At 57.6% G+C, this 20846-nt stretch overlaps 1 protein-coding gene across 24 annotated transcripts in view; it reads left to right on the top strand.

Annotated features, from left to right (window-relative positions):
• Positions 1-20846, top strand: part of PTPRD (protein tyrosine phosphatase receptor type D) — a 214913-nt gene that overhangs the window by 150766 nt on the left and 43301 nt on the right. For 16 of the 24 annotated variants that reach the window (XM_078876913.1, XM_078876914.1, XM_078876898.1 and 13 more), the window contains exons 6-11: positions 3532-3549; positions 6966-7076; positions 17374-17643; positions 17839-18450; positions 19949-20082; positions 20511-20655. In XM_078876913.1, coding sequence (XP_078733039.1) covers positions 3532-3549; positions 6966-7076; positions 17374-17643; positions 17839-18450; positions 19949-20082; positions 20511-20655 — 1290 coding nt within the window. The remainder of the gene's footprint in view (positions 1-3531; positions 3550-6965; positions 7077-17373; positions 17644-17838; positions 18451-19948; positions 20083-20510; positions 20656-20846) is intronic. The other 8 variants (XM_078876899.1, XM_078876908.1, XM_078876909.1 and 5 more) reach the window with 1 other exon arrangement.

The raw sequence follows: 20846 nt of genomic DNA, 5'->3' as shown, positions 1-20846 counted from the left end.
CTGGCACAAGCGTCGTGGTGACGTCACCGCCACTTAGTGGCGAATGGCGGTTGTTGTTGTTGTGCTTGCGGCTGTGGGGGGGGGGCGGTAGTGTAGCGGTTAGCGCGCTGCGCTACGAACCTGGCAACCCGAGTTCGATTCCCGCTTATGGCCAACACCAGTGATGGATATCTGAACCGGTCACGGGCCTCCCCTAGGTCGACTCAGTCTCAAATGAGCACCTCGTGCGGTGTGTAAGCATCAGCCACTGGGGAGACAAAGGCGGCCGGGCGTGGTGCTGGCCACCCACCCCCTCGTGTGCCGTGCCGGCCTTCATAGGTGCTCGCTAACAGCACTTGCCCCAGCAGTCTGTTGAAGCTACACGGGGGATTTTTGTCTTTGTTCCCAGGCAATCCCTAACGCGCGGCTCACGCGCGGCTCCGCTGCGATGCACGAGACGTTCACGTGCAGCGGCTTGGCCCCTCCAATAATGTCCTCGGGAAATAATGGGTAGAGTGCCGTGCGTGCGCGCATCTGCTTGTGTGTGTGTATCGCCATTTCTGGGGGTGTGCGTGCGCGCGTCCGTGCGTGTGCACAGGCATGTGCGTGTGCGCGCGTGTGTGCGAGCGAGCGTGTGAGAGGCTGTGTGTGCGTGCGATCTGCCCGGGGGCCGCCTTCACTCGCGCCGCTCTTGGCACCTCCAAGTGCTGCCTTCACGAACACCATCTGCAGCTGCTGCTGCTGCTTCTCTGGTTCATTTCGTCGGTTGGACTTGTTTCGCATCTTTTCTTCACCTCCGTGTGTGTTCCCTATTTTTATGCGTTTCGTATCCCCCACCCCACCTCCTCTGGCTGCTCTTCCCTGTCGGTGACACGGGTGAGGTGAGGTGAGGTTGACTTCCATCCCCCTGCCTCACCTTCCGCGTCATCCTCCCTCGTGCGCGATGGGTGTCATGGTGACAATTGGCCTTCTGTTTTTTTTTCACTCCTGCCTGTTTTCTGTTCTCACGCTGTCTTTTCTCTCTCTCTATTTTTTTTCGGCACCCCCGTCTGTCATTTCATCCTCGTCGTCAGAGTCGTTTGGTGAGTGCACGCGCCTCCATTTCGCTGGCAACAGACGTTCGTTCGCTCGGTCTGGAACGAGCCCGAGCCGGATGAGCGCGGGTCGCAAAACAAAAAAAAACTCTCACGGAGCAGACGGAGATGCTCGCGGGTGCGCTCCTAGATGAGCGAGCTCGGAGTCAGCCGAGCGAGCGAGCTCAACCGCGGCGGGGCTTTGGTCTTTGGCTCCCGCACGCACGGCGCTCTCGCCCGTGACGGCCGACACACAGCTCGCACACATCCAACCGCATCCACAACCACATCCTCAACCACATCCACAACGATATCCACAACCACAACCAGATCCTCAAACACATCCACAACGACATCCACAATCACAATCACATCCACAACCGCATCCACAACCACAACCGCGTTTCATAACCGCTGCCAACTCTGCTTCTCGTCCATCGCTAAGCGGGTCTCGGCACGTCACCCATCGGGAATCGTGGGGGGCCGGGGGGGGGGGGGCCGGGAGGGGTGGGGCAGGTCCCCGTATTCCCGTGTGAAGTTGACTCCTGCGCCTCTGAGCGGAGGGGCAATGGGGATTAGCGTCGCCGCCGCCGCCGCCGCCGCCGCAGAATTTTCCCGACGCTAAAAAACCCCGCGGCATTTCCCGTCGGGCGGCGCGCGCACACGAGTGTGTGTGTGTAATTAAGCGGCAGCTGACAAGTGGTAATTATTAGCTTAGCAACAATCGCCCCCGTCTTCCTGGAGGAGGAGGAGGAGGAGGAAGAGGGGGGCATTCTCGAGAGAAGATGTCACTGCTACGATTGCGAGAGGCGGTTTGTATTGAGAGAGGGCGGCCGCGGGAGGGTGGGGGCGGTCGCGAGACAATTTCTGGTTGGAGGTCAAACAAAACTTTAGAAAGTCGATAGACCCCGGGCCAAATCGACCTCCTTGAGAGGATTTAAAAAGTCAAAGTGAGATCCTGCTCAATTGAGCATTGAGGCTGCACTCATCTCCCGTTTACAGCCCTGAGCCAGTGCTGGAAATTCCACATTCCTGTGGTCGGAACAAGTCTATCCATAGGACAACAACCACTGTTGACTTGCCCACAGAGTGGTGGCACGAATTGCATCGACCCTGGAGGGATGATGAGCTGAGTCAACCCCCCCCCCTTCATCCGCCCGCCCCCCCTCCTCCTAACCGGGACTTGACCTCGCGACCTTCTTGATCGCGAGCCACTGGCTATTTCACTGAGCCACCCGGCCGGGATACAGGACCTTTCCAAAGTCGTCATAAAAAAAATTCTCTCGTCGATCTACTAAGCGTTAGGCGGAGTAAACCGACGCAGGATGATGAGAAATCAGATTAAGGTTTGACCCTTTCTGGTAATAAACAGCTGTTAAGATGTTCAAACAGTGCGTAAGATATCTTCTGCATTAACCACACATACTCGCCTGCAGAAACATGCAAACAAACATTCTCTGATGACCCATGTACCCGTTGTCTTGGGAACTGATTGGCCTACACCAGAGATGGCCTTCTTCTTCGTGGCCTTGTCTCACCACCGTTGTGCGTACACCAGAGCACGCCACAAGGCGAAGACTATGCAAGTATTATTGATGCATACCCGGGAATGGCATCACTTCGCCGATTCTGCCAGTAAGTGGGGGAGGGGGGAAGTTGCCACGTGGCTTCCCAATTTATTGACCGACCCTGGCAAGCGTGGACGGTGCGCGCCTTCCACAGGGCACCTCCGAGGCAGCGTCTGGACATCCGTGGAAAGGAGCGTTATAACTCATCGGATTCCTCCAGTGTTAGTAAAGATTCTGATTATGAGATCGGGGTCATAGCTGCCAGGCACTCCTTCACTAGCAGCACCAGCTAACCCCACCACCCTTCCCTCCCCCCCACCACCCGATCCTACCCTTACCTTCCTCCTTCGCAAGTTCCCTGCCCTGACCGACCCTACCCCACCCCCGCATCCGTGCTCCCCGCGTCCCGACTCGTGCGGTCTGCGCTAGGTGCTCGCGAGTTTCCTTCTGCTTGTGTCTCGGGGTTTCGGGAGCCCCAGGGGCGGTCGTGGCGATCGCGGGAGGAGGCCGGGTTCCGTGGAAGTCAAAGGAGGATTTTTTTTTTCAAAACAATCGCCAGCGGCAATTCCGACGACGGCCCTCGCACCGCGTGTCCGCGGCGAATGAATAGTCGCGCGACTTGGCCGACGTCCCGTTAATTGCGACGTATCCATATAGCGCATTTGGTAACCGCGACAATCTTAGAGGTAAAGACACTGCGACGGGCATAGCCTGTACAAAAGGGAGGTGGCAATGTCCATCCCCTTGGAATTAACATCCACGAACCCTCCTCCTCCAGCAGCCACCCTCCCCTTCCCCCCATGGTGGTCGCTAAAGCGACCTCTGCCCCCTAACAATTGTCGAATTGCTCTAACGCTCTCTCCTATTTCTGTTTTCTTTTTGTTTATTCATTTTCTCTTTCGTACACCCAGGCAGTGGCCCTATCAGAGGTAAGGCCGGCTCCACGCACCGCGTGCTGTCACGTGCCATCATGTACCATGGCTTTCGATTCACACCACAACCGCCATCGCCACCGATTCCAACCACAACCATCACCGATCCCAACCACAACCACCAACGATTTCAATCACAACCACCACCGGCCATCCCTGTGCCCTTCTTCCTCCGCCGTGTGAGCGTTTCCGCCACTGAGCCGTTGGTGCAGCTGAGTGCGTGTGTGCGTGCATTTGTGCGTGCATGAGCACGAACGCGTGAGAGTGAGTGTGTGCGTGCGTGAGCACGTGAGTGAATGCGTGAACGCGTGTGTGAGTGAGTGAGTTCCGTGCGTGCCCACGTTTCCGCGCTTCCTCCCCGTCGACGTCGCGAGCGCTTGCAGGCCACTGTTTAGTTACCCATGCACACACGCAACCACACGCCCATATGCCCACGCACACACGCGTTTTCGGGTCGCGCCGTGCGCCGTTTGACACGATGTCTCGACGTTTCGCTCGAACGTGCTGGGAGCTTCCTCGGGAGCCGAATCGCACGCACAGTGAAACGTCGGCACGTCGGGTCGACCCAAAAGTGCATCGCAGAGCGATACGGCAGGAGCACGAACACCGACGCGCTATTTACGTCTGTGTTGTGCCACGCTGACTGAAGTGACCTCGACAGGAGGCCTAAGCAGACAAAGACAAATATCCCCCGTATATCCTTTCACAGGCTGTTGGGACAAGTGCTGTTTGCGAGGAGCACCTATGAAGGCCAGAACCAGTCCAGTTGAATTGCTTTTGCACACTCCCCCAGGTATTCATTTAGTCGACGTAGGGGAGGCCCAGGACCAGTTCAGATAATCGTCACCGGTGTTGGTGGCCGTGAGTGGGAATCGGAATTCGGGTCGACAGGTTCTTAGCACTGCGCGCTGACCGCAGCACCACCACTCTAGGAAGCCTAGACAGAGACCCACACTCACACCCAGCCCCACACTTGTAGCTCAATCATTAATGGAACTGGCCAAACAAGGACCCACCTGAAAATGGCCCTGAGCCTCGGCGAAACTTTCCTGGGTAAATAATTGCCGATCCCTGGGCCCAGTTCGTGTGGTGGCGGTGGCGGTGGTGACACAAAGGCAGCAGCGTCCGGTGATATCGCGAGGAAGTGGAGCCTTCCGCCACTTCTGTCGTCGAGAAAACTCTGGCACGAACTTTTCACCTCGGTTCCTGGCGGGGGTTTTTTTTCCAAACGCGTTTTTAATTAATCCTCTCGCACGAAAACAAATGCCACCTCGCTAAATTGCTCAACTATAAACGCGGAGTGTATTTCAAAGCAACACGAAAGCATCGCGCGTTCCGACGCACATTACCATTACATTTTTTTGGGAAGCGATTGATCGGCCGTGGCATCGATTTTTTTGCGTGCTTTTTTCCTTGCCACTCATGATTCACGTGGGGGGGGGGGGGGCGAATTAAACGTGCTTATGTTATAAATGGGCACCCATCGCCCTCTCCCCCCCCCCCCCCAACCGCCCGCCACACATACCAGAAACCTCCCTGGTGCTTGTATGTTAAAAAAAAAATCATCGTCAACTTTTAAAAACCAATTTCCCTATCCCTGTTGAATGTGACCTCCACCGCTTCTAATCGCCGCGTTGCTCAGTTTTCATGAAATGGATTTTTAGCAACGGTCGCTCGGAAATGAACCGATTTTTTTTTTGCCTGCATCGTTCTGACCTTTTTTTTATTCCGCAAAAAAAAAATATGGAATGTGACATTAGTTCCAAGAGTAGCTTTTCACATATATATAAATCGAGGCTTTCACATTGCCTCCAGTCTCCAGAAATTACTTTATATATATTTCGCAATCCCCCACAACCCCAAACCAATTTGTCCTGCGCGTTTCATTAAAGGAGAAATACAGCGGGGGGAAATATAATGTTCATCTTTAGAATCCCATTTCTGGGATGCGTACGACAATAATTGACAAATTCACAGAAAAGGCCTCGGCTATTTCATCTTTCATTACAATAGGAAATGAATTGCCCCACGCGGATTTCTTAGTTACATTTTTTTTTTCAAAATGACTTGCGCTGAGGAAATGTTCGCATTTGTTGATTTACTTTCCCCGTGTTTTTCGAATAGGCGGGGGGGGGGGATTATTGTGACCATTATCATCACTAGTTTAGAAAGGGTGCCATGAGACTATCAGTAGCCGAGTGACCCTGCTGTGTAGCTCAAGAGGCTCTGAACATGGCCCGGACTCTCCTTGGGCCATGCCCGGTAGACCCCCCCCCCCCACATCCCCCCTCCCCCCAACCCCCGTCACTCACGACGCTCCATCGCTCCAACCGCTCAACGGCACATTTACCCACCCACATTCAATGTTTCTACACTTAATTTAGCTAAAGTATAGCTGTGGGCGTTAAAAAAAAAATACCCACTTGCATATCCATTCCATGAACATTGCTTTCTTCGGCCGAGTGGGTTGGGATATGTCTGCCCTCTGCCGTCTTGACCATGAGTCTTTTTAAAGGGTTCTCGGAGGTAGCCCTGTGATATCCGCCTCCGTTGCCCATTCTCTAGCACGTCAGACCTACACTGGTCCGCACCGGATATAAATGGATATCTTAAGCCTCGTGGCTTGACGCGGATGTAACGGAGCGATGGGGTAGCGGGGTCCGGAGCGAGTCCGTCCTGTCACGCCACCACCAAAAAGGTCTCGTTAAGCGAAGGCCACCCAGCGTCACGCTCCTCTTAGCGGCGGCGAGGAGCGCGTAGGCAGCGCGGACACCGCGGGAGGCTGCCAAAATAAAAATCTTTAAAGAGGGGAAAATTGTGAAAGAGAGAGAGAGACAGTAAACATCTCGCGGGGAGCTCGGAAACAAATATTAACCAGCGCGGTTGCGCTGTGTTCCGCCAAGCTCCATGCTGCGCTCACAGGAAATGTTTGAAATTGTTCGGACGGAAAGCGCGGGGACGCGCGCCGAGCGCAGCACGTCCCTCGCCGCTCTGCGCTTTTGACTTCCCTTTTCGTGAGGCCAGCTCGGTCTCGGAGCGAGCGCCGGGTGGCCGACCGCTCTCCCTCTCTCCCTCTGCAGCCGCGTGGCTCACGGAGACGGGGCCCACTCTGGGTAGCGTACCCCGTGTCCCCCAGGCAGTTGGCGTAGCAGTGAAGTGTGCGGGCAGTGCAAACGCACCGGTGCCCACGGACTGTGGATGAGCCCAGGCAGGAGGCTATGGAGGGCGAGGGTTGGGGGGGGAATTGGACAGGGAGGGGGGAACTCCCATTCAATTGCTCCACGTCAATGACCATTCGATGACGACGACGATGGTGAACGCGACGCCGCCGCCATCACACGCGAAACCACGCTGACCCCGGACCCCCCCCCCCCTCCTGCACTCTTGACCCCGTTACCGTCCCCGACCTGCAGGCGCCCTGCAGATTGACCTGAGCGAGGACTCGGACCAGGGCAAGTACGAGTGCGTGGCGTCGAACGACGTCGGCACGGTCTACTCGGCTCCCGCCAACCTCTACGTGAGAGGTATGGAGCCTTCCGCCTTGACCTCCCCGACCCCGTCCGTTGCCCCCCCCCCCCCGCGCCCCTCCCCCACTCCGTCGCTCTCTCGGCCCGATCGGGGTGAAAGGGAATGGCTCGGTGGCCAACGGAGCCGCCGCCACCATCGCTGCTCTAACTGCGTCGGTCGATTGGCGTTGGCGTCGCTGCTTCCGCTCGCCGTGTTGTTTGCAGCTCCGCCGCGAGTCTCGCCGTGGAGGTCGGTGACCTTTGCCGCGGGGCGAGACACGAGTGGGACGAGTGCGACCGACGACGCCTCGACGCTTGTGCACGCGGTGGTGGTTGTGATGATGATGGTGGTTGTTGTTGTGGTAGTTGGTAGTGGAGGGGAGGAGGATGGAGGGCAGCATCGCGGAGCCTGCGACTGTGTACTATTTCAATATCAGCGGGTACTCCAGCCCTCCTCGACGCGGCCACAATCACGAGCGCTCGCTCAGCAGGCACGATCTCAAATAGCATATTTCTCCCTAATTTCCTAAATGTGCTCTTTCGCACGGCGGCAGCGATGGAGAGAGAGAGGCACTCATGAGTTGTAAAATTACGCACCGCTGACTAAATCCGGTAATGTTCAGCTTGCCGACGGAGCGAGCTCCGATCTCAAACACACACACATCTCAAACAGACACACACACACATCTCAAACACACACACACACATCTCAAACAGACACACACACACACATACACACATCTCAAACACACACACACATCTCAAACACACACACACATCTGCCTAATGAAGCGCCCCACCCCCCAACGCGCCGACTCGCTGTCACGTGCAGCTAGCCAAGGCATGTTGGGCAACACGGGGGGGGGGGGGGGGGACAGCGTGGCGCTCATACGTGCCATCGGGAAGCATGGGGCAGCATGGGAATGATAAATGGCATGGGGCAGCGTCGGACAACTATAAGACACAGGGCAGCACAGAGCCAATGACAGCATGGAGATCTGAGATGACGGCAGGCGACATGGAGTGGATTAATGGTGTGGGGCAGCATGGGGTAGATGGATCAAATGGGACTTGGGGGGCAGCACTGCGCAGGCAGCTGGTGGAGGAGGGCATAGAACGGAGCGAGAGCCCCGGAGAGTAAACTCGTCGTGTGACTCGGGAAGGAGCCGCGACCACGAACCGTCTAGCAAACAGTGACGAGTGCGGCGAGCGCGTTTGTCGCGAACAAAGCACGCGCCGGGAGCCCTCGCGTTCAGTTTCCCCGATCGCCGCTCGGAGAGACGTGAAGCGAACGCAGCCCCCCCCCCCCGGGGCTGTGTTGGCCACGCGGAGAGGGCGGTGGCGGCGGCGCGGATGCGGATGCGGCCGGCCCCCATTTGTGCCCCGAATTTCCTCGACGCTCCTCGCGCTTCCCTTGGCTGCCCGCGATCTTCCTTAAGACGATTTCCTGTCGGGTCTCCCGTTGTCTGCCGTGTAGTCGCTGGCACGCGCTGCGTAACCCCCCCACCCCCACCCCTCAACAAAATCGGGCGACGAGTAGCGAGCCCAGCGTGGTGCTAGCGCTCCTCGGCCGTGATCTACCGACGATGAAAAATGCATGGCTCCCCCCCCCCCCATGCCGCCCCCCCCCCCGCCATTCGCGCTCACAGTGCTGGCTGCAAAATTTAACAAAGAGCCAAGCCAATTAAATGTATTCGGTGCAGCCGCTGAAGGCAGCAAACCCCCCGCCCCGCCATCCCCACCGTCTCCACCTTACCCCCTCCTCCGCCAACCCACCGCACCGCCGGCTCCAGCAGCAGAGAGCGCAGGCGTCCAGAGAGATCCACCGCTTTGCTGCACGAGAAAATTCAACACTTTGGCCTGAGCTTGACCTGCCAGCTTCGTTCGCGCTGCCGGCCGGCGGCGTCCGCGGGGCCGCTCGCCGGTGCGGTTGAGGGGGTCGCGGGCCAGGCAGGCCGCGGTGTTTGGAAAACGAGGCGCAGGTTTTCCGTGACCGATCGCGCCCGCGACCGCCCGCCGGCGTCGTCGTTCGAGCGATGCCGCGTGCGTGCGACGCGATGGGGAGAGCGGTCGCGGTGTGTCGATAGAGGGGGAGACCATTGGTGGTGGTGAGGGCACCAGACTGGGTTTGTGCCCTTGTTGGTTTTGAGAGGAGATGCATCAAAGATAATGGTAACGGCATCGCACTGTACTCGCGTTTTTGTTCTCCATCGCGAGGGTCTGTTAACACAGAGAGACGAGGTTTCTGGGATCAATGGTTAGGTGGGTGAGTGAGTGTGTGTGTGTGTCAGTCAGTGTGTGTGTCTGCAGCGAATTTCACCATGTAGCAGACGTCCAAAGTTGGATTTCCAGCCGTGGCTAACATTATCATCATCAAGTGTTCTATCCGTAGACAGGTCGAAAGTGCAATTCTTTCCTCCGGCCAGCATCAGTGATGCGTTTATCTGTACCGGTCTTCGGCCTCCCCTTAAATGATTACCCAGTGCGGTAATTATCAGCACTGGGGAGTCAAAGGCGTCGTGTTGTGGGCACGCCACCGCCTCGTTGCGCCGTGCCGGCCTTCATAGGTGATACTCGCCAGCAGCACTTGCCCCGACAGCCTGTATAGACTATGTGGGGGAACTCTGCCTGTGCGTGCGTCGAGGCGAAATCGCACGTGTGAAAGGAGCTGTGTTTCTGCTCAGTGGTATATCTCAAGTGAGGCGGAATGGAATTTGCGATGGTGGTTTATTTCGGGTTTTTTCTTTTTTTATCGCCTCTGCCCGAAATGTTTCAATTGGAGACGCGTGGGGGGGGGGGGCGGGTGCGGCGCGGGGAGACATCGCGATCATCCCCGCTCCGATAGCCCCGCTAACGAGCCGAGCGCCCCCCCCCCCCCCCCTCCACGACGATCGTCCCACTCCTTCAGAGGCGGCGCGAAACATCTGCAACCATAACAGCCCCAGACAGCGCTGGAGGTGCGTTCCGACGTCCCGCAAACCGTCGGCGCTCCCTCCCGACATTATCACGGCTGTGCGATAAGGAGGAGGAGGCCCCCGTCATTATAAGTACGACGGCATTGCTGTTCTTTTTCCACGAAATTGAAAAAAAACGCTGCCTTATTGGTTTAACTAGCGTGCCGGGAGATGTAGCCAAACTGGCAATCTCTGGATTTGAAGTCCAGGATTGCAATTCCAGGCTGCCCATTTGGACCAAACGGCTCGAGTTGGCCTCATTACAGCTCTGTGTGGACGTGCGATCCTGTCCATTTATTGTTCATGTGCGGCTAACCGACTTTGTGCAAAATGACGAGTAATGAGACGTTCCCATTAGGCCGACTTTGCCTGCGCATCTCATTTTGGTGCCCTCTCTCCTCCTCTCCCCCACGCCGCCATCACCACCACCATCACCGTGCCTCCAATTAGCACGTTTGGCCACGTGGGGTGCGAAAGAAGTTCAACAATTGTACAACAGTCGCCAACCACCGCCGCCGGTGCCAACCCCCGTCTGCACGGCTCACCGAATGTGCAGAGAGGAGAAAGGGGGGTAACCCACTCTGTAGGTGCCTCCAGGGTTGTACGAAGCGTCTGTCTATGCGTTGCGTTATCGCGTTGCTCCACGCGCCCCCCACCCACCGTGCCCCCCACCCACCGTGCCCCCCACCCACCGTGCCCCCCACCCACCGTGCCCCCCACCCAGTGACCTCCGCGTCCAACAGTTCGCTACCGCGCATTTCCGTTCCTGAAGAAAGCTGCCAGCACGCGGAGCATGACGCCGGACGGCCCGAAAACCACCAGCGCACGCGAGGATGATGATGATGATGATGACGATGGTGACGGTTGTGATAACGTCGATGCTGGTGACGGTGATGATGATGATGATGTTGTCGATGATGTCGTGGCCGTGTGGAGCCGGCCGGCCAGGCCTGGCTGTGAAGGCCGTGCCGGCGTGGCCCCCACGTGCGATGTGCCCTGTTATCGGCCTGTTTTACTCTCTCTGTTGTTTCCCCTCTCTTTCTTTCTTTCTTTGTTTTCCTCTCTCCTCTCCTCTTTTATTTCTTCTCTTCCTGCCCTTCCGTCATTTTCGTTTCGTTGCGCATTCAATCTTCCCGGCCCCGTCTCCCCCCCCCTACTGCCCCCCACCCCCCACCACCATCACTCAACAACACTCACAACCCCCCCAGAGCTGCGACCAGGTTGGTGTGTTTCACCCTAATCTTTGTTTTCCTTCCCCCTCCGTCACAACAACGCCGTGAGAGAGAGAGACACACGAGTCACGTAGACAAACAAACAAACAAGCACACTAAAGTGCCACACCCTCAAAGAGTCGAGGTACCCACTCACCCCCCCCCCACACCCCCAGCTGCCCCCCATCCCCTTACCCTGCGCTACCCACACACGCGCGCACACCTACCCACCCACTCACGCCACTCACCTTACCCACACGGTGAGCGCTATCGCTTACTTACCCGCCCAAGTCGCCTAGCGGTAGTCTCATGTGCCTGTCCGCCTTGCCTGTGGCCACCACCGCACTGTGCATGAGCCCGCCCCGGTGCTGTTCGTGCGCATGCCGTACGTACGTGGTGCACATACCGTGTGTGTGTGTGTGCGTGTTCGTCCACCCCCTTCCCCTACCCCCGTCGCCCCTCACCGCTGCATCCGAGCCTCCTCCTCGCTTTGCACCAACGTGGCCTCGGCGATTGAGACCCGACGATAATTCACGCGCTAACGAGGTCGACTCGTCTCACGATGATTTACGGGGGAGGGGGGGGGGATGGCGAGGGGGGGGCAAGGTGGCTGGACCACCCCCCCCCCCCCCACCACCATCACCCCACACCACCAACCCACCTTTGTCTTACTTGGCGAGAGCACCCGCACCGAATCCGCTACGCAGCTGCCCAGCAGCCCCGGTCTGTGGAGGAGTTACACTTTATAATTATTGCTTGAGCGAGTTGAATGAAACTCTTTTATACATAGATTTTTTTTTACTCACGATTTAAATAAACGAAGCGGCGCTAATTTGTAATGCGTGCGCACTAAGGGCTGCTTGCCGTGCCTGGCGGCATAAACAGCCTCCTTGTTTGGCAGCTCCCATTAATAGGTAATGGAACAGTTGCTCTGTTAAACACGAAGCAATTGTCGTGACTCTGTAATCAAGCCGCGCGTCATTAATTCATGGCCTCGTCCGTCGCCGTCGGAGCGGCGGGGTGGACGGGTTTCTCCGGTGTATCTGGTGAGCGTGACGCTGCTGCCGCCGCTGCCACCACTGCTGTCACAGCTGCGCATCTGCTCCCTGCCTACCGGCCGGACACATCCCCTGCTTGCGCCCCCCCATCCCACATCCCCGCTCTCTCACCTTGCCGTCTTCAACCCCTCTACCCACCTCGTCTCGTTCGACTTTTCATCGAGCGCTCCAAGGGGGAACGTGCACCGCGCGCACGGGCAGCCCCAGCGCCACCCACGTGCCACGTGTGTCACGTGGGTGGTGCTGTCACAATCGTTGGTGGCGACAGCAAAAATAAATTTTGTTGGGATGGGGCGGGGTTGGGTTTTCCATCCAAATTTCATCTCCTGAAAAAAATATATATATCGTGCCCACTCAATAGTTTTTGTTCTTTCACAGTTGGGATTGTATAGTGGGGAGAAAGACAAAAATGTGCACGGCACGCAGGTTTGCCGGGTACATAACTGTGGACGTAACGATCACTGCGACGCGAGGCATCGTTAAACGTGAAACACGCGTCGAGTGGACGGCGCTGCTGCAGAGCGGCCGAGGGATAGTAACGCGCCGTCGCAGAGTGAAGGGGTTCGCCACGCTTTTCCCACATTGGCCGCGCCGCTGGAAAAAAAAACACCGCGACTGGTGTCGGCCCCGGGCGAGATTCGCGAGAACCCCGGAGATTCTAATTCACAGGCGGAGTGCTTTTAAAAGTCTGCCCGTGCGTGCGTGCACACCCGTGGAACGGGCATCACCGCCCCCCCCCCTTTCCACCACCACTGCCATGTTGCTGCCCCCTTTCATCTTTCATCAACCGCGTGCTCGTGACAGCCTCCTCCATTGCGTGGGATCGTTTCAACCGCCACTTGTGATCTAGTTGTTGTAGTTGTTGTAGTTGTTGTGGTTGTTGTTTTTCCTGATCTCTCGAATCGGAGCTCTGCGGTCGCCGTGAATCACGTTTTGCTTGCCGCGCCTGCAGCCCCTCGCCCCTCCTATCGTGCTGCCCCCCCCTCCCCTCCTATCGTGGTCCCCCCCCCCCCCTGCCTCCTCGTGCCTGCGTACCCCGCTCGCACCACATTTCCACGGCCCATGATGCCTTCTGTCTGACAGGCTGCTCCTTCACAGCCAGGTCATTTAAACCCGGGTTTCCTGACGAACTGGCTCACTGAAAGCCTGGGGACTCAGATTCTGGTTTCCGAGTCCAGTTTTTCCATTGCCCAACCGAGCCACGCCAGGTTGAGTTGTTACTGACTGGCGTCGCACGCAACTGACACGTCCACAGCCCCCCGCCCCCTGGCCCTGCTTGGCCACGAGCCAGACTCGGACGTCTTCCGGTGAGGCCGGCGTTTTGTTTCTGACTCGGCGTGACAGCCGCCACGTACCGCGAAAGTCCCCCCACGCACAGGCTCAGCTCGGCGGCGGCAGTGGAAGAAAAATGGCCACCTAAGATCTAAGATCCTGGTCTTTGAACCTGGGTCCTTGAAAGTCAGGTCACTGGATTCTGAGAATCGGATTTCGGAGAGCCTGGTTTGACCTGGCTGTCGACGAGAACCAGATTGTTGAGGGCCTTGGACTCTTGAAGGTGCCAGATCTTCTGGGACCCTGGCTGCTGCTGCTGCTTGTTGCTGCTGCTGCTGCTGTGGCTGCTGCTGCTGTGTGTGTGTGTGTGAACGCTGCACGGGGGAGCGACGTCAAAGCCATGACCTCCGTGCCAAAGACGCGGCGAACGCCATTCGGCAGACACCCGCGGTGATTGACTTTCCTCGTCGAAAAACGTAAATTTCCTGCTCGAACGAGCCTTGTCAGGCCCTTTCATATTCCTATGGTGGGACCGAGTCACTTAATAAGACAACCACGACTGCCTTCACCGTAAAGTGATAGTTATTTTAGGAGCCGCAGAGGGATGATGATCGGCTGAGTCGCCACCCCCCCCCCCGACCCCCAAACCAGGATTTGAATTTGTAATCCTCCCGATTGCGAGCCGCTCCATCCGCCATAAGGCCGCGTGGTCCATTACAAAGACGCTACTTATGAAGCCTAAATACTACGGTATCAGATAGGCTGCCGTGGTATTGTAGAGGTATCGTCGGATTTGATGGACGGTATCGCTTTCAAAATACACCTTGGGATGTGATATCTTCCCATAAGTATTTGATAGACGTCGTAGTATTTGATGCCTGTCGGGATGCCATGACGTCTGTCAAAGGCTCTTACGTCTGTCAAGTTCAATGTTAGAACTCATATTTTATAGATTCCAAATTATTCGATAGTTGTCATGCTATTTGATAGACACCGCGGTATTTGATAGGTGTCGAGAGGCTCCGGAAGGTGTTCCGTAGGACGGCGCGGTAATTTCGGGATACTAGCGACGGTCTCCCGCCGGAAGGGAGCTCCTCTGTCCTCGTCCCACCCTCGCGATGACGTTCGTCGTGAAAAACGGCCCACAATTCTCACGCGAAAAAAAAACGCACAAAAAACAAAGGACGCAAATCCACAGCGGATAAATCAGCCGATCCTATCAAATCCGCTCGGCGGAGAATCGCGGGTAATGAATGAGATGCGGAGGCATCGATCTGGCGGACGTTCGCGACCTTGTGCGCGAGGCCGTGCATGTTCCTACCGCTGCTGCTGCCCATGCTGCTGCTGCTGCTGCCGCTGCTGCCGCTGCTTCTGTCTCGTGCCGAATGCTTGCGCTATCTGTCCCCCCCAGCGGGAAGCGGAACGGTGATCCCTGCCTGCTACTCCCCTTGCTTTCTCGGTCCTCCCACTGCTGCTCCAACCCCCCCCCCTGCCCCCCAACCCCGCTCCTAGCCCCCCCGCCCCAACTCCCTCCCCCACCACCCACCGCCTTTTCCCAAAAAACCCTCTCGTTTGTTCCCCCTCTTTCCCAAATGTCCCGTTCCTCGATGGCATCGTCCCCGGGAGGAGAAGCGCCCTTCCCGAGCGGCAGAATTTGGCGGCAACTCCGCACGCGGATCCATAACCCTGACCTCTAACGCCCCCCCCCCATCCGCCGCCCATCCCACCCACCTCTTCCCCCACCACCAGCCCTGCCCCCCCATTAATGGCAGCTCGCGTTAAATTATTGAGACAAATTACCCGACGCACCTGCGTGTCGATACACGCCAAATTGAGATTTCAAATTTGGCGTTTACATTTTTTTTTATTTCAGTTTTGTTCGTCATCTTACGGGGACGCGGTCGATTCCGTAACGTTGAGCCGAGCCTCGTTCTCAGCCGCAAATTCATTCACGGCATTCAAAAAGCGACGACGAGACGCCCGTGGCCACGAGAATGCCAGAGGGAATGTGGAATCTTTTATTTTTCAACTGCATCCCCCCCCCCCCCCCACTGCGGCAAAGCTGGCTCCACAATTGGGGAAGCGGCCCCTCGTGGGATGAACACGACGGTGGAGCCGAGCTTCCGCAGAGCGAGCAAGCGGACTTGCTCAATCTGCCATCGTCGTCCCCTTCGCCGCCTCGGCTCCCCCCCCCCACCACTCCTCCTCCATCCTCCCCTCATCCCCCGTGACCTTCGCCGTCCCGCATGCCCCTCGCGGCACGAAATCTGCCGCCCGGGCTGGGGCGTCTCTCGACGAGAGGGAAATGTCACTCAGGACGGAGCGGCTGTGGTTGCCAGCCCCCACCCCCCCACGACCCCCCTTGCCCCTCCAGCCCCCCCCCCCCGTCCCCCTGTTACCCGACTCCAGCAGTGATGTGACAATGTGGGGGATTCACATTCACTCACATCGACCCAGCGATTGCTTCCCATCGTTTCCCGCGTCTTTTCGTTTTGCGTTCCGAATCTTTCTTACCCCAGGAGCCCAGCGCGCCCCCCGTCCCCACCCCCGCTCCGACCCTGCCAAACCCCTCCCACCTTCCTCCCCCACCCACCCACCCCTACCGTCCCCCCCCCCCCTCCCCCCTCATCATGACGATGTGCATGGACCATCTCTCTTTGTTCCTCCTCCGACTTCCTTTCCTCTCTGTCCTTCCAGTCCCCCCCCCCCCCTCTGCATGCCAGCAGTCTCAAGTTCGCCCGCTGGGAAATGTTTTCTTCAGCTTCAACGATTCATCGCGCACAATAACGGATCAATTGATTGGGTAGCCCTCGATGGTAGTGCAAGTTAAATATGAGGGGGGGGGGTGGTGGTCAGGGGGGGGGGGGAGGTCACAGGATCCCCCACAAATGATGGCACCGGAAAGTCTCCCACCGAAGTCAATATTGGATTGAAACTTACAACGACAACACGAAAAAACGACGTAACCGATACCTCTAGGGTGAAACCGCGACAGAATCAATGGATCCATTATTTGCACACAATAATCGTTGAAGACGTGCCGGTTATGGAAGTGACGAGGCAGTGCCTACGATAGCGTGTTGGTGTCTCCTGTGATCGTGACGACAGGAGGAACTGGGGGGTCGGGGAGGGAGGTGGGCCGGGGGGGGGGGGGTCCCGTTACTCTTTTTCCGCCAACATCGATTATGCACCAGCCACAGTGGGGGCAATCTTCTTGTAATATTTATTTGTAACATAACAACCTGAAAGTGTTGGTCCCGTAAGGATTTCTGATCTCGTAAGCTAACTTTCAAAATTTGTATTTTAAAAAAATCAGCCCTTGCGAGTTCTGTACGCTTACCCGACAATACAGTACCGACACGGTACCGAAACGGTCCAATTTCGGATGTAACTTGCCAACATCGATGCGACCGCATCTCCGGATCGCCGAGGCGGCGGAGCCGACGCGACCACCGATTTACATCGGGACCGACGGTGCCACTGCAGTGCGTGTGCGCGCCCGCCGCATATGCGCCCGCGTACATATCTGTATACGCTTCCGCCGTATACACATACGTATATTGCATATCGCGCGCGCGTGCACACGCATCAGTGAACCGTGGGGGGCCCGGGCGGCGCCCCGCCGATTGCATGGATATCACGGCACTGCCTACTGCCCCCCCCCCCCGCCCCGACCCCTCGCCCCCCACGCCCTCCCCTCTTCCCTTCCTGTAAACCTACCCTCCCCCCACCTTCAACTCGTGCCCCTCCCCCGAAAACCCCCTTCACACGGCCCCCCACCCACCGCCCCCCCCCCCCCCACTCCCCACCCCCCTTCCAGTGAGGCACGTTCCTCCACGGTTCTCCATTCCGCCCAAGAGTCAGGAGATCATGCCGGGCGGCAGCGTGAACGTGTCCTGCGTGGCGGTGGGGTCGCCCATGCCCTACGTCAAGTGGATGTCGGGTGGCGAGGACCTGACCCCCGAGGAGGAGATGCCCATCGGGCGCAACGTCCTGGAGCTGAGCAACGTGCGCGAGAGCGCCAACTACACGTGCGTCGCCATGTCCTCGCTCGGGGTCGTCGAGGCCACCGCGCAGGTCACCGTCAAAGGTGCGTCGCGGGCACGGAGTCGCGCGGGTGTCGCGCCGTGGCGTGCGCCGTGGTGTGGCCGTGGTGTGGCGTGGTTGTGGGTCTTAGGACACATCATTTCGTCGCGGCCTAACCCAAAAAAAATCGCTTACGAACGATGACAACGATGACGACGCCGCTGTTGGTACTCCACGCCTGCCCCCTCCGCTCCCGTAGCGCTGCCCCGGCCTCCGTCAATGCCGGTGGTGACCGAGACGACGGCGACCAGCGTGACGCTGACGTGGGACTCGGGCAACGCCGAGCCCATCACCTACTACGTGCTGCGCTACCGGCCCATCACCGGCGGGGGCGGCGGCGGCGGCGCGCCGGACGGCCGCGGGCACTACCAAGAGATCGACGGCGTGGCGACGACGCGCTACACGGTGGGCGGCCTGGGCCCCTACTCCGAGTACGAGTTCCTGGTGGCGGCCGTCAACAACATCGGGCGCGGCTCGCAGAGCGACGCGGTGCTGACGCGCACGAGCGAGCAGGCGCCGTCGAGCCCGCCGCGCAATGTGCAGGCGCGCATGCTCAGCGCCACCACTATGCTGGTGACGTGGGAGGAGCCCGAGGAGCCCAACGGGCAGATCCGCGGCTACCGCGTCTACTACACGACGGAGCGCGGGCAGCCCGTGAGCGCGTGGCTCAAGCACAACCTGGAGGACAGCCTGCTCACCACCATCGGTAGCCTCACGCCGCAAGCCGACTACACGGTGCGCGTGCTCGCGTTCACGTCGGTGGGCGACGGGCCGCACTCCCCGGAGCTGCACGTCAAGACGCAGCAGGGAGGTGAGGGTCCTCCTTGTCTCTCCCTCGCTCGCTCACTCGCTCGCTCTTTGCACGCTCGCTCCCTCCCTCCCTCCTCCTTCCCCTTCCTCCCTCCTCTGCTCATTCCCAAACTCCTCTGCTGCTCTGCTCTTCCTCCAACAATCTCCAGCCTTTCCTTCTCCTCCTCCTGCTCGTTCGTCCTCTCCTCTCTCCGCTCCTCTGCTCATCCTCCACCTCATCATCCCCTTCATGTTGCTTGACCCTTCTGCTGCAGGTGCAACACGTCCTTTTGTGCATTCCGCGGGACGGACATTATTTTCCGTTCCTCAACGCGACCTCGCTCGTACTAAGTCTGCAGCGGTGCCGCATTGATCAAGGGGTGGTCGGGGGGGGGGAGCTTGAGGGGGGGCCCGTTAGTAAGTCACATGACACAGTGTGAATGCACAATGACCCCGTGTGACCTGGCTTGACGATCGACGTTATCGATGGCCGCCCACCCGCTCCTCGTGCGATTGGCTAACGCATCACACCTCCGTGAGCCCCCCCCCCTCCCCCTGCTATGTTTTATAAATTCCACGATCAATCAGTACGGCCGATTTATTGGGGGGGGAGGGGGGCGGGGGGGGGGTAGGAGGGCGCCATCCATACATCCCCCGACTTATGTCGTGGGCCATTTATGAGATTTTTCTAAAACGTGAAATTGTAAAATGAATAATGAATGATTATTGACGCCCTTTTCAATTCAGACACCGTTAATATTAGGGTAATGAAAGTTTTGCGAATTATAACGCGGTCAATTGTGTGCTCAGATATGATGAGTGACTTTGAATTATGGTGGAAAACCACTCAATGCGAATTTGTAGGGCCTGGATAAAAAGGTTTGTGCCATCCAGCCCCTGTGTTTACCGAAATCCGTACGAGGTTTATGTATTCGTGCATTTAGTTTAAACTTTCAGATATACGAGACATATGTTCCGGATTTTCAAATTAAGTCAAAAATGTTTAAATCGGGCCAATATTAAATGAAACTATTTGAGTGTCTGTTTTGGCCTGATCTGAAAGTTTCACTTCACAAGAAGTGATGTCTCTTCATTAATGTCACGTGACGAAAATTTTGCTTTGATTATTACAACATTAACACGTTAACATGACACTTACCATGTCACTGTTGGAACGATTTTGTAAATCAAATCGAGTAAATTTATAAATGCTAAAAAAATTCGTAAAGTCGTTAGTGCGGAAACAATGAAGGTCACAATTCTTATCCAGAAATCATATGAAGTCTGAAATTGGGCCTTAAAAATAGGAAAACACGACACCTCAAAGAATGTCATCTCACACTGATCCCTAATAAATACGAACCTACGCATTGCAAGCACAATTTTGGCAAAACTATTTCTAACTTTTCCCCCCACCAACATATGAATCTCCGTGCGCCATCAATACGCGTGCGCGTGTTTGCGTGGTGTGCTGACGTGCGTCGTCATCACCGCCATCTCCTCGCCGTCCCCACCGTTAGTGCCGAGCCAGCCGATTAACCTGAAGGCGGAGGCCGAGTCGGCCACCAGCGTCCTGTTGTCGTGGATCCCCCCGCGGCAGGACTCCATCATCAAGTACGAGCTACTTTACCGGGACGGCCCACTCAGCAAGGAGGTGGGTCCTCCCCCTTCCCCTGCCCCCCCCATCCCCCGCCCCCCCCCCATCCCCCGCCCCCCCCATCCCCCGCCCCCCCGCGCGTGTGCGTCTGTGTCGACTCGGCCAAGTGGCTTCTTTCACGAGCATCATAAAAGTGCGTAGCTCCAGTGGAAGGAAGAGCGTTCCAGATGGCCACAGAAGCGCATCTGAAAGTGCGCAATGCGTCGACCGTTTTTGTTCGATGGCGAGCCAGAAACCGCTGCGAGGATCAGTTATCCAACGTCTCTAAGTTATCAGGAAGACGTGGCGAGAAATGCTCCGGACATTTCTACTTGTGCGTGACTGCCCTGTCTTATCGCTTCCCCCCCCCACCCCCACCTTTACGATCTGCCTCCTCCCCACCGAAATCGTCGCCGGATCATCGTCGGCGTGCGTCGAACAAGCAGCAGGTCGTGACCTTTGAACCCAGCATGACGTACCTGCTGGAGGGGCTGCGGCCCAACACGCTCTACCAGTTCCGCTTGGCGGCACGCTCGGAGCACGGCCTGGGGGCAGCCACCTCCATCGTAACCGCCCAGACGCTGCCCTCAAGTAGGTCCTGCCCCCCCCCGTGTCTCACGCACTCTCAAATCCTCCCTCACCCCCCCCCTGCCCCCCCCCTGCCCCTCCTTCCCCATCAACTTAGTTTGCTGTCACGTATCCCCTTGGCATGGGTCTCCCCAGGGTCTCCCCTGGCTCCCTCGTGGAGTGGGGAGCCCTTACAGCGACACGGGCCACATACG

The sequence above is a fragment of the Lampetra fluviatilis genome, chromosome 46 (assembly GCF_964198595.1).
Source record: "Lampetra fluviatilis chromosome 46, kcLamFluv1.1, whole genome shotgun sequence".
Lineage (NCBI taxonomy): Eukaryota > Metazoa > Chordata > Hyperoartia > Petromyzontiformes > Petromyzontidae > Lampetra > Lampetra fluviatilis.
This window is presented reverse-complemented; position numbering and strand designations above follow the sequence as displayed.